We start from the raw sequence: 12,351 nt of genomic DNA on the forward strand, positions 1-12,351 counted from the left end.
ACATAATTGACATGAGTCCAACCTACTGGTTAGAGAACCCACTTATGGGAGAACCCCATTGTTCCTGAGCGAGAAGCTCAGCCAAATAGGTGCCTGTCAGGCACTTAACTGTCTAGGTTTGTAGTTTACCTGGGATTTAAATCTCACTTCCTCATTCCACCGCCCCCCCCCCCCCCCCAACCCCCCACCACTGTCCCAAAACTTCCAGCTAATCCGAGCCTGGCAGTTCTTCATTGCCAGCAGTGCCCCCAGGATCAGTGGCTGCTGCTGGTAGTGCTTCAGGCTTTTCCCCAGAAATCTTCAAGTAAGCAAAGGAAGATGGAGAAGTGGGGAAAGAGTTGCAAGAGAGGGTTGGTGGATAGGGGTCAGTTTGGAGGCAAGGACAGCAGCTGTTCTGCTCCCACTCTGACCTGTCTGTCTTTAGCCTCTAACATTGTATTAATGAGGATCAATGTAAGGAAAAACACTTCATTTTTTGATGAAGCCATTATAGCCTTCCAGATTCTACAATTCAACAATGTCAGATTGCAACCAGTTCCTCTATGTTTCAGACAGCAGCTGTTAGTGGTGTTTCTGCAGCTGCCATTTACATCTCCTCTAAACTCAATTAAGCTTCTTCACTCATTTCATTATCATTCCCTTTTTGACTATATCAGCTTCCACTTTATCTTTTAATCTCCCCTCTCTTCCACCCTATCACAAATCTTTCATTTTGTTCTTTTCCTTCTCTCCTTCTTTTCCCTGGGGAATTGGTTTAGCTCGTTCGCTACTGGTTAGTAATGCAGAGTAATGCTAACAGCGCGGATTTAATTCCCATACTGACTGTGATTATTCATGAAGGCCCTGCCTTGTCAGTCTTGCTCCCCGCCTGAAGTATGGTGATCCTCAGGTCAAAATCACCACCAGTCAACTCCCCTTCTCAAAGCAGAGAGCAGTCTAAGGTATCTGGGACTTGAGTGATTTTACCTGTGACTATACTTGCTTGAAACCTCTTAATGCTCTAGCTTTTTCCAATCCTGGTGAAATTCTGATCAATTTTGTTTCTCGTCAGGTGCGGCCTGATTTGTGGAGTATTCACGGTTGTGTATTAGCTTTATAATTATTTTTAATCTGGCCTGCCCTCATTTTCTTGACATTGGGATAGAACAGAAATGAAAAGGAAAGCTTTATTTGTTTTTGTCCACTTTGTGTTGCGAATGCTCTCTTAAACACATAAAAACTACTACAGTTATTAATTTGCTTTGATTTACGTATACCTCAAACTGTTCACCACTGGAAAAAAGACAGAGATAGGATGACTACTCAGAAGACTAATACCTTGCAGCCATTCTCCAGTTCACCTCATTTAACTTCCAGGTATTGGGATATTTTCCATTAGGCAAAATGATGTTATCATATTTCAGTCTGATACCAAATTTATTGCCTAAGGTGATAACATTGTGACCAGATATACTCCTCTCTTCCCAATCCTGCAATAAATCTGCCATATTCAGATACTTTATGCTGGATTGCCTGCTACATTAAATGGAAATAGCAAAAGCAGGCTTTCTTTCTGTGGATCAATTGACAGAATATTTGAAAATATTTATATACATATACATAATATATATGTAAATATACATTCTCCTTCAATCAAGTCATAGAACTAAATATTCATAGTGGCTTCCTGATTCAGTGATGAAAGAAGCAGTAATTGGGGTCAGAGCAGTCTTTGAACTCAATACTTCATATCCACTTTGGGATTTTTAAAAATGGTTGTCAGAATCATGCCCAGAGAGGTTAAAAGCACTCGTGTGATACAACAAAACATCTTAAAGCACTCTTGTGTGCTCACAATAATCCTCAATATTACCACATTTTTTCCAAAAAGTGGCTTTAAATTTTAAAACACACACAGTCCTGAGTTAATTGCAAAATTCAGCTCCATGGCAGCTGGCAACATAGAAACTAAAGGCCCTCAAAATGGTTTGCACCATGCTTCCAGCCTCTTCCCAGCCATGCTGGGAATAGAGTTAGTACACGGACATGCCTTCCATACACCAGAACGTTTCACAGTGGGCAGATCACAATCACAAATGACCTGTTAAGCTGATTGGAGCTGCAAAATTTAGACCTTGAAAGTCCAGTGAATAGCCAACAATCACCAGTTGCATGAGGGATGCCCACGAGTGCTATTTAAAAAGCTAGTTATTTAACTTGCCTGGGAGATACTTCTGACTTACTGTTGCACATGTGTTTTGGAGAAATTCTGGTGAGTATTTGCCAGATAGGAAAAGGAGCATTGCAGCATCCATAGGGGGAGGACAGAGCAAGTTTGTGACCTGTCCGTACAGTTTTGGGGATCTATGCGCTGGGCCTATGAGTGTGCAACATGTCAGGGAAATAGAGCTGAGGGGAGGCTGTGTGCAGAGGGAGAAAGTAGGGGGAGGTGGGGTGGTCTTTACAGACGACCCTACTAACTAAAGGTTTTACACAAAAACACTTCTATTATCTCCACCTCAGCAAGAACAAATGTATGAAATGGCTAAGACTCATCAAAACTATGCCTCCTTCTTTAAGAGGATCTGCAACCTCGCAGAAGAGTAAGGTCGGCGCTGCCAGTGGCTATCAAGATCATTGTAACCCAAAACTTCTACGTGACTGGATCCTTCTAGGTGGGAGTGTGTGATATTGCAAACATATTCCAGTTCACTGTCACTGTCATTGCTTTCTCTCCAATCCAGAGGGGAGTAAGATAAGAAGCTAAGATAGTAGGGATCCCTCGACCATGTCAACATGGTTCACCAAACCTCACTTGTCAACAAGGAAACATAGTGAAGCTGTTAAGGGGTAATGTCTATTAATGTACAGTTGGATGTGTGATCATGGCAAAACCATCATGTGGTTGAATAGCCGCTAGCCTGGCAGCCATGAAGCCTTCATCCTGAGGCAGTCTGCCATCCTCACTGTTTTCGGATCTCCTTGAAGGACCAGAGGCCGCGTGCTTGGAGACATGACTGATAACCCCCCCTACGTCACTTAACTGTATGAAGAAAATGAGAGCCACCAGAAACATTGTGGAACAGACCATTTGTTTAAGCAATGGCTCTCTGTCTGAACCATTTAGACTAACTGTTAAATAATCGCCAACGTGCTTCCCCATCCATGGTGATCTGCTGTGTCCCCCGCAATATTGTTAACATAAGGACTCAGCTATTGCCTAAGGTTATCTCAGGAATAGGAAGAAGAGGAAGATGCAGGAAGGAGGCATCTAAGACTTTTCACTCAAAGTTCATGAGCACTTAATGAAACTCTGATTCCCTGTGGACATCAGCTTGTCACACTCATTGCTCTATAATTCCCATGTTCCCATCCATCTGTGACATCTCATCACTGACTCCTGTCGGACAAAATCCTGCAATAAAAATCACCAGCAACAAGTATTTCTATAACTTTATCTGACCATGTACTTAAAAATACAAAGAAAAATAACTATACGCTTCTGTACATTCACTTAGTGCCTGTCCTGTGCCTGGCCCAGAGCTGCTATGTAGTGCAAACCTGTGATTGAACATGGCTGGTGGAAGGCAGTTGATGTTCACTGGTGAAGATTGCACATAGCCTTTTATGATACTATTGGGTACTTCTGGGCCATGAGGGCCTGGCTTCAGGCTGCACAACCTTGGCATGGACAGCAGCAAACAAACTAGCTCACTGTGAGGCAACAACAAGGGCACACATAGTGTAGCAGTGCTTGGAGCATGAATTCTGTCACAAAAGTTTCACATACCACAGATTCACTGTAATTCCCCAGATGTGTGCCTTGGGAATTATGGTCATCTGTTGAAAGACAAATTGCTGGGCTGCTGTTGCAATGCCCCTTTGAGTACTGAGGGCTGTGATCATGATGGCAGCGGTCTAAGCCTGCCAATCAGCAAGCATGGATTTCATCAGCTCCATCTGAAGGTCTACTGCAGCCTTGACAAACTCAGCAGGATTTTACAGTGTTGCTCCTCGCCCATCCTAATTCCGTGGTGGGTGAGGTGGTAGAATTCCAGCGTTTGGGTTGTTGCTGTCCGCATTGCCTTGGAAGCTGAGACATTGGCCACCAGAAACTGCATCATGGCTAGTTCTGGAAGTGCTGACATGAAGTTGATTACCAGTAGATGTGGACTCCTGGATGCTCCTTGGTAGTGACAAAAAGTTATCTATCAGGCCTGTCAATGCACCAAGCATTACGGTATGCATTTTAATCAATGTACTCCTATACACCACCCCATTGAAGCCCTTATTTGAGTTGCCTGTAATTAAACATACTGTAATCTCAGCTTCTGGTGAGTTCGTAAACAAGATGTCCACCAGGGTGGCATGGTGGCACAGTGGGTAGCACTGCTGCCTCACAATGCTGGAAACCTGGGTTAAATCTCAGCCTCAGAGCACTGTCTGTGTGGAGTTTGGACATTTTCCCTGTGTCAGAATGGGTTTCCTCCGGGCGCTCCGATTTCCTCCCACAGTCCAAAGATGTGCGGGTTAGGTTGATTGGCCATGCTAAATTGACCCTAGTGTCAGAGAGATTATCATAAATAAGTGGAGTTGTGGGAATAGGGCCTGGGTGGGATTATGGTCAGTGCAGACTCGATGGACTGAATGGCCTCCTTCTGCATTGAAAGGATTCTAAAATTCTAAGTTCTATTCCACTGGTCTGACTGTAACTCAATTTGTCCAGTGATTCACCATGTTCTGATCCAAATGCTATACTCACATCCAAAGTTTGTGGCATGCCAGTTTCTGAGCTGATGGTTGAAAGTATCAGATGAAATGACAGTGGTTCTTTATTAGAGCTGTGCTGCTGCACTTGCCCTTTGTCTCCAGTTTGCACTGGTTCGCAAGGCAGCAGGTTTGAGTATCTGGAAGTAGAAGATCAGAAAAGAATGGATGGATGGACTGAGGGAAGAGTTTTGCTAAGGTGGGATTTGAGAAGAGCAATAAGGCAGGAGAAGACTGCCATCTGCACTATTGTTCCCAGTTGTACTGGATATAATGGCCTCTGTTATCATCACTCCACGATGCAGAACACACTCTTCCAGCTAGCTTTGGTTCTGACCTGTTCCCCTTGGTTAGGCATATCTCCTTCTTCACAGCTGTGTTGCACAATGTTTGGGTGATGTGCCCATCATAGCTGAGTAGCTGGAGATGTGTGTTAGTCTTGAGAAATTGTTGCAATTATAAACTAGAAGATTAACATCAGAAGCATAAATGATGCTGATGTAATAATGATGTCAGATTACATGATGGAGAAGAAAGAGAAATCTGGAAATTTGTGACATTCTAACATCATGCAGAGATCCAAACGTATAAATACTTACTGTAAGTAATAGTTTTGAGAAACTACAGATACAAGTAGCATATTTTGGGAGCATAGACAATCCCTAAAATACTGTCTAGATCCTGAACACACAATGAAACATGATGGCAGTGAGCAAAAGACCCAGCAAATTTTTAAAAAAAGATAAAGGGCTGGCAAGTGAAAGAGTGAAGGAAGGGCAAAAAGAAAAGAAAATGTTAGACGCAGCAAGACAGTGGAAAATTGCAAGAGCAGCAGCTGCATGCTGAGACACAAATGCAGAAACCAAGTAGCAACGAGCACCGGTCCAAGACAGCAAACAGCAACAGAGAAGCAGGAATAATTCCAGGGCTCGGCCAAAGAAAAGCATCCGCACTATAACTCCCAGAGCTATTTCAGAGTACAGAAGATTCACAGCAGGGACAGGACTGGGACAACTAAAGTGAAAGCTTCACAGGTATGGAACTGCTTCAAGATCAAGATCAGAAAGACCAGGTCAGTGCACTCCTTTATGCAGTAAGATCTATTGCTGATGACGTGACAGAAAGGCAGGGGCAAATGATTCTCCAACTTCTTATGAAGAAGTCCCGCAAGCTTCTGACTCTTATTTCAGCATCCTTTGGAATGTGATAATAGAACTAAATTTAATTTTTAAAAAACAAAGACCAGGCAATTGTTCATCAACAATCTCTTTTGGCTGGCAGGGAGCTGTGATCATGGAATCCTAAAGGGTGAACTGATTCACAAAAGGAACCGAGATGAAGCATTATCAGGTCCCTTACAGATAAGAGAGGATTTAGAACTGGTAAAAGCAGCAAGTCAAACAGAACACAGGAAGCAGAATTAGATATCCGATCATGCTATATATTGTTGACGGAGAATGGTGGAGTGGATCAAAGCATTTCAGCACTGCAGGGCTGTCCATTTTTTGTGACCCTGAAGAAAAGGGGTCGAGGGTCACAGAATCTTCCTGATGACCTCCTCCCAGGCCAGTATAGCCAGGTTGGTGGACCTTCTGCTCCCATCCTGGGCAGAAAGAACTTGATGTGGAGATGCCAGCGTTGGATTGGGGTAAACACAGTAAGAAGTCTGACAACACCAGGTTTAAGTCCAACCGATTTATTTGATAGTAAACTTGAGTTTACTACAGAAAGAACTTCCTAGCTTTCCTTGATGGCCAGAAGGAGTTGTTCCAAAAAGGCATTGCTGAACTGTGAAGCAGTGGGTGTATTTCTTTAGGGCATCACCCTAATTTAACGTTTAGCCCATACTGGGGCTGCTGTGAGGGAATGTGAGTGTACGTGCCATTTAAATATGGCCGCAGGACATTTGCCCCCACAAGTTAATGGCAGGACAGGTCAATCTCTGCCTGCCTGACCATGAGATTTGATGAGATCCTCACTGATACATAATGAAAAGTAGAAGATTTTGTGTGAAAATTCGTCCCACATTCAATGAGAATCATGTTGACTTACTCACCTGCCACTGCACTGAATCTCCCAATAGAAACTTCCACCCCACATCTTGAGTACCATACACAATTTCGGTCTCCATATTTTGGAAAGGATATAACTGTGTTAGAAACAGTTCAGAGAAGGTTCGCTTGACTGACACTTGGGATGGAGGGGTTGTCTTATAAGAGAAGGTAGGTTAGGCCGTGCCTGTATCCATTGGAGTTCTTTAAGACTTTGAGGTAATCTTAATGAAACATGTAAAATACTGAGGGGATTTGACAGAGTGGATGCGGAAAGTGTATTTCCATTTGTGAGGGAAGGAGGCCACTTCCACATGGGGAGATTACCCACTCAAAGCTGGGAGCTTCCCTTTGGGCCCCAGCGGGGATGGGGGTTTCTCCTTTTTGGGTATTCCAACGGCCACAGAGGTGAAATGACTGCCTCCTCCATGACAACACCACGACCACCTGGCCCTGGAATCCTTTCATTCCAGGACCAGAAAGGAATGTCTCCTATCTGGCACTGGCATTCCTCCAACCCCACTTGCCCCTTTTCAAGGGCCCCTCAACCATTGACACACCATCTCCCTTAGGCATTAGCCTGTCCATGGGCCAGCACTACAGTCCACCATCTTTAATTAAAAAGGGACACTTGTAGCAGCCACATAATTGGCCATTGGGGGGGGGGGGGGGGGCACATCCTGCTGTCAGCCTCAGCAGCAGGATTTTGGCTGTTTCCATAGAATTCCAGCCAAGGTTTCTTTTGTGAAAACATCAATATATGTACAGCTTTATCAAACATATTGTTTAATCCGATCATTTGTCTTTCACTTAACTATAGTACAAGCTAGTCATTACTTTATCTCTATACTGCATGTTAAAAACATGTTTATGCCTGCAATAACATTACCACATAGTATGTGCAATAAGTATTCAGTATTGTTCTATCTGTTAATTACAAGGGTCAAACATTCCATTCTGCAAAATAGTTATATCTCTCAGCATTATTACCAGTTTGGTGAATGAATATACTCACTAAAAGAACTGGGCAGTGTCTATATTTCTTTTGTTAAGCCTTGTACCAACTAAGCAGATTGTTTTAAATATAGCGTAATTGTCATTTCCAAGCCACTTAGTTCAGGGGTAATTAGGGGTGGGTAACAAATGTGGGCCTTGCCAATGAGCCCCACATGCCATGAATGAATAAATAACGAAAAACAAGAATGAGAAGGCTGTGCTTTCAAATCCCAGTTCAAAGTTGTAAGTACATCATCAAAACTGGCATTTCAATGCAGTACTGGGGCAAGTTCTGAACAATTAGGGTAGTCCCATTTTGCAAATGAGGTGTTATACTGGGGACCACCCACAATTTCAGGTGGACATGAAGCATCCCACATCACTATTTGAAGAAGGGTAGGAGATTTCTCAAAGTGGCCTGGTAAGTATTTACTCCCCTACGCCTACCCACCGCCCTCCAAACCCTACCACCACTACCACCACCACCCGCTCCGCCTCTCCCCGTCAAAACTTACACTACACACAAAATAAAATCTGCTCCTTTATTCCATTACAGTTTCTGGGGCCTTGCTGTGTGCAAATCTTTAAATTCATTCTTGGGATATAACTGCCACTAACAAGGTCAGAATTCACTGCCCATTCCAAGTTGCCCTTTAAAAGATGGTGGTGGGTTTTGCTTTTGAATCACTGTAGTCCATCTGGTGAAGGTACAGTGGGGTCAGAATTTTGACAGCTCATTGCTGTGACAACAAGGCCATAAAATGTGACGAGCCATTCACAAGTCTACTGACTTCGCCGGAAACGGAAAATCCACTGGCCGGAGGGACTGCAAAATTCTACCCTAGCTTGTGAGTTCCAGGATTTTGACCCAATGAAATTGAAGGAATGGGTGATATACATTCAAGTCAAGATCATATATAACATGGAGGCATGAAGATGGTGATTTTCCCAGGCATCTGTTTCCTTTGTCCTTTTGCATTGTCAATGCAAATCAGGAGATGTTGTTGAAGGTACCTTAGTGAATTGTTCTCATGCAATTGGCTGCTGCATTTTCCAAATTAGGTTAAAGTTCAACAGGTTTGTTTGGTATCACGAGCATTCAGATCACTGCTCTTTCATCAGGTGAGTGGCGGTTTGCGGTGTCGGTGGTAGCCATAAGGTGGAGATGCTGGCGTTGGACTGGGGTGGGCACAGTAAGAAGTCTCACAACAGCTGGTCAAAGCCTAACAGGTGTATTTGGTATCACAAGCTTTCAGAGCACTGCTCCTTCATCAGATGAGTCTGCCTATTGAAGGAGCAGCGCTCCAAAAGCTCATGATACCAGATAAACCTGGTGTTTTGAGACCTCTTACCATGCCCATCCCAGTCCAATGCCTGCATCTCCATGTTTTTTTCTAAATTACAACAATAACTAAACCTTAAAAGTACTTAATTGGTTATACATGGCTTTGGGACATACTGAGGTTGTAAGAGGTAATGCAAGTTCTTACTTTTTTAATGTAGCCTTATTTTGAAAAGCAACACATTCATAGATTTTGGATCACCAGGGAGATTTTCATTGTGAGATGTGAAATGTTGACTCCAACATTGGCATAACAAGTAAGTACTAACAAAAGACATTTGTAATCAACTCATACTAAGCATGCACAAATGACTGCCAAAGGAAGACTGGCTGGTCTACCAAGCCTGCTCCACATTCATGGTGCCTGAAGAATCAGTGAATTGACACTTCTGGGCCCCAGCAGCCTTGTAATCTTCAGGCTGAGGAAAAACATACGAAAATAAACCAGAACAAAAAGAGAATAAAAATGTAGAAAATTCCCCTCCAGCCTCTTTGGCAGTGCAGGAGATCACATTGACCGTGTTTACAAAAACAGCCATGAGTCCAGTTCACTTCGTGTGCAGAAAGTCATGACACTCTTGCACAAACCAACATTTTTTCCAAAGGTATTCCATAATGTCATAGCACATTACTTATATTTACAAAATATCATTAACACTTCTATTGCGAATACTGTGTGTATATTGGGAAAATTTTCACCCCTGGAACCAAAAGCCTTTAATCTTTTCCAGCGTACTTTCTCATAAATTTTCAATTATTTTTAACATTTTCTAAAGTGGTGCAAAAATGTTAACACTAAAATAAAAGCAAAATGCTGCAGATGCTGTAAATCTGAAATAAAAGGAAAATGCTAGAAAGACCCAGCAGGTCTGGCAGCGTCTGTGAAGAGGGAAGCAGAGCTAGCATTTAGAGTCCATGGCTGATATTTTATGACCTCGCTCAGGTGAGGCTTGTGAAGTCCTGCCCGAGGACAACGGAGAATTCCGTTCTGTGAGCCACTCCCGGCCCAGAATCGGCCCATATAACTCTTTTTCAGAGCTGAAAGGGACGTGATGGATTATATAGTTGGAGACGAAGGTGGAGAAAGTGGAGCAGAATACAAGGTCAGGGTAGATAGGGGTTCAAGAGGGATTTAAAAAGATGTCATGGATGGAAGACAAAGGAATCTTATTGATAGTGTTAAAGACTAAAATTGGTGTTAATAATAGCATAAAGATAAGGAAACAGAATATGTTAATAGTAGGACATGGCTCAGCACTCTGTGAAAGCAAAATTATGTTACAGATGTCCCTGTGGGGGAGGGGTTTGAGGGAAAAATCAAAATGGAGGAGAGGCTTCATTGTCTGAAGTTGTTCAACTCAGTGTTAAAGTCTGTAAAATGCCTAATCGGAAGACTAGGTTCTATTCCTCCAGTTTATGTTAGGCTTTACTGGAATATCACAGTAGGCCAAGAAGGGAAATGTGGCCATGAGAGCAAGATGGTGAGATAAAATGGCAAGCAACAAGAAGGTCGGGGTTATGCTTGCGGACTGAGCAAAGACTTTTATCCCCCATGCCCCTCCGCCAAGTGGCAGCAGTGACTTATTTTTGTTTCACAGGGTGCTGATCTTTTTTCTCCTAATAACACATTCTGTTAATTCATCTTTATGCCACTATTAGCTCCTTCTTCAGTCTTTAACACCGCCATTAACACTCCCTTCATCTCGAATCCATGACAGCTTGGTCAATCTCTCCTGAGCTCTCATCTGTCTGTGACCTTTTATTCTACTCCACATTCTCCACCCCCTCTCAAACTATAATACCTTACCTCATTTCTGCCGCTCTTCAATTCTGAAGAAAAGTCATAAGGACTCGAAACTTTAACTCTGTTTCTTTCTCTGCAGGTGCTGCCAGAGTTTGAGTCTTTCCAGCATTTTCTGTTTTATTTCAAAAATGTTTACATCCTTTGAAGAGATGCTGATCTTTGATTGAGTAACGGCCTACATTGAGCATTTAGTTGTCAAAACATTCAACATCTCAGGAAAAACATTTTCTTTTTTAACTGAAATAGGAACAGCAAGGTTATAAAGTGATAAACAAATCACGTGTTACCTCCTTCTTTAGTGCGTCCTCGCTCCCAAGGACTAAACACCGACCCTTCTTGATTTGATGCAATGACTCTGTATAAATATTCTTCAGAAGGTAAACAAGAATAACATGTTTAATGTCACCTGGTGAAAGTAAATGCTGAAAAATCTTATAGGAAAAGTTTTAGTAAAATGTTTTACCTGTAAATGGATGCAAACCACCATCGTATACAGTGTGTTCCTTGCCGGTGTACACAACAATGGAATTCTTTCCTTCACAGTTACCAGTACCGTCCAGTGGTAAGCATCCATCCAGATTTACTCTGACAGCATTAGTGGAGGCAGTCACCAAGTTTACGATAGCACCTTTCGTAAATGTAAGATCTTTTATGCACCCACCGAAACCTGGTAAATAATGAGTCATAAACAGGGAAACCGTATCCATGATTTCTACCTTAACCAGAGTTCTTCAGCCTCTTTTCTTTCAATGTATCAGATATATATCCAAAAGAAAAGCCATTATTGTTCAACTTAGAGAAAAAAAGTAACATTGCTGTAATCATCCTTGGCAGCAAGTAAGAAACAAAGTTCACACTTATCAATTTTGCATTGCCTGGTTTGTTTAGAGGGACAAATGTAGTGAAACATTGGTGAAATATAAAAAAAATTCAGAGGTAGCTGGTGGCCTAAAAAAGCAAAGGGGAAAATATAACACACGTGTGCACCAAAACATTGGCGGAATCATTTTTTAACTGCTCCCCAATTATTAATTCTTCCAAAGTAAGTTTTGATTTACAAAATGTTTTTCAAGATACAACATGAATTTGAAACCATGAAGATTCAATGCATATGTAATATATTTAAGTGTATTTATAACCAATATAGTAAAAAAAATTCTAATTTTATAAAGAATACGACCAATGTAAACAAAGAGAATGAAGACGGAAGTGAACACATTTAGCTCTGTATCAGAATTTGAGTGCAGCAATCCCAGCAATGCTGTCATTTGGGAGCAAGATTAAACGCTTGGCCCTATCAGATGTAGGTGAAAGATCCCATGACATTATTTGAAGAAAGGCAGGGATTGTGTTCAATGTTCTGGCCAATGTGCAATCTTTAAGCAAAAAATAAGTTTACTGGTTATTTTTCT

The 12,351-nt window shown here is 42.2% G+C and overlaps 1 protein-coding gene across 3 annotated transcripts in view; it reads right to left on the minus strand.

Annotated features, from left to right (window-relative positions):
* The window catches only part of ush2a (Usher syndrome 2A (autosomal recessive, mild)), an 815,153-nt gene that overhangs the window by 486,989 nt on the left and 315,813 nt on the right, over positions 1-12,351 (minus strand). For all 3 annotated transcript variants that reach the window (XM_080200528.1, XM_080200527.1, XM_080200526.1), the window contains 2 exons: positions 11,403-11,606; positions 11,227-11,307 (listed from right to left, as the gene is read on the minus strand). In XM_080200528.1, coding sequence (XP_080056654.1) covers positions 11,227-11,307; positions 11,403-11,606 — 285 coding nt within the window. The remainder of the gene's footprint in view (positions 1-11,226; positions 11,308-11,402; positions 11,607-12,351) is intronic.

This window comes from Carcharhinus amblyrhynchos, chromosome 12 (assembly GCF_965287045.1).
Source record: "Carcharhinus amblyrhynchos chromosome 12, sCarAmb.v2.hapA, whole genome shotgun sequence".
NCBI lineage: Eukaryota > Metazoa > Chordata > Chondrichthyes > Carcharhiniformes > Carcharhinidae > Carcharhinus > Carcharhinus amblyrhynchos.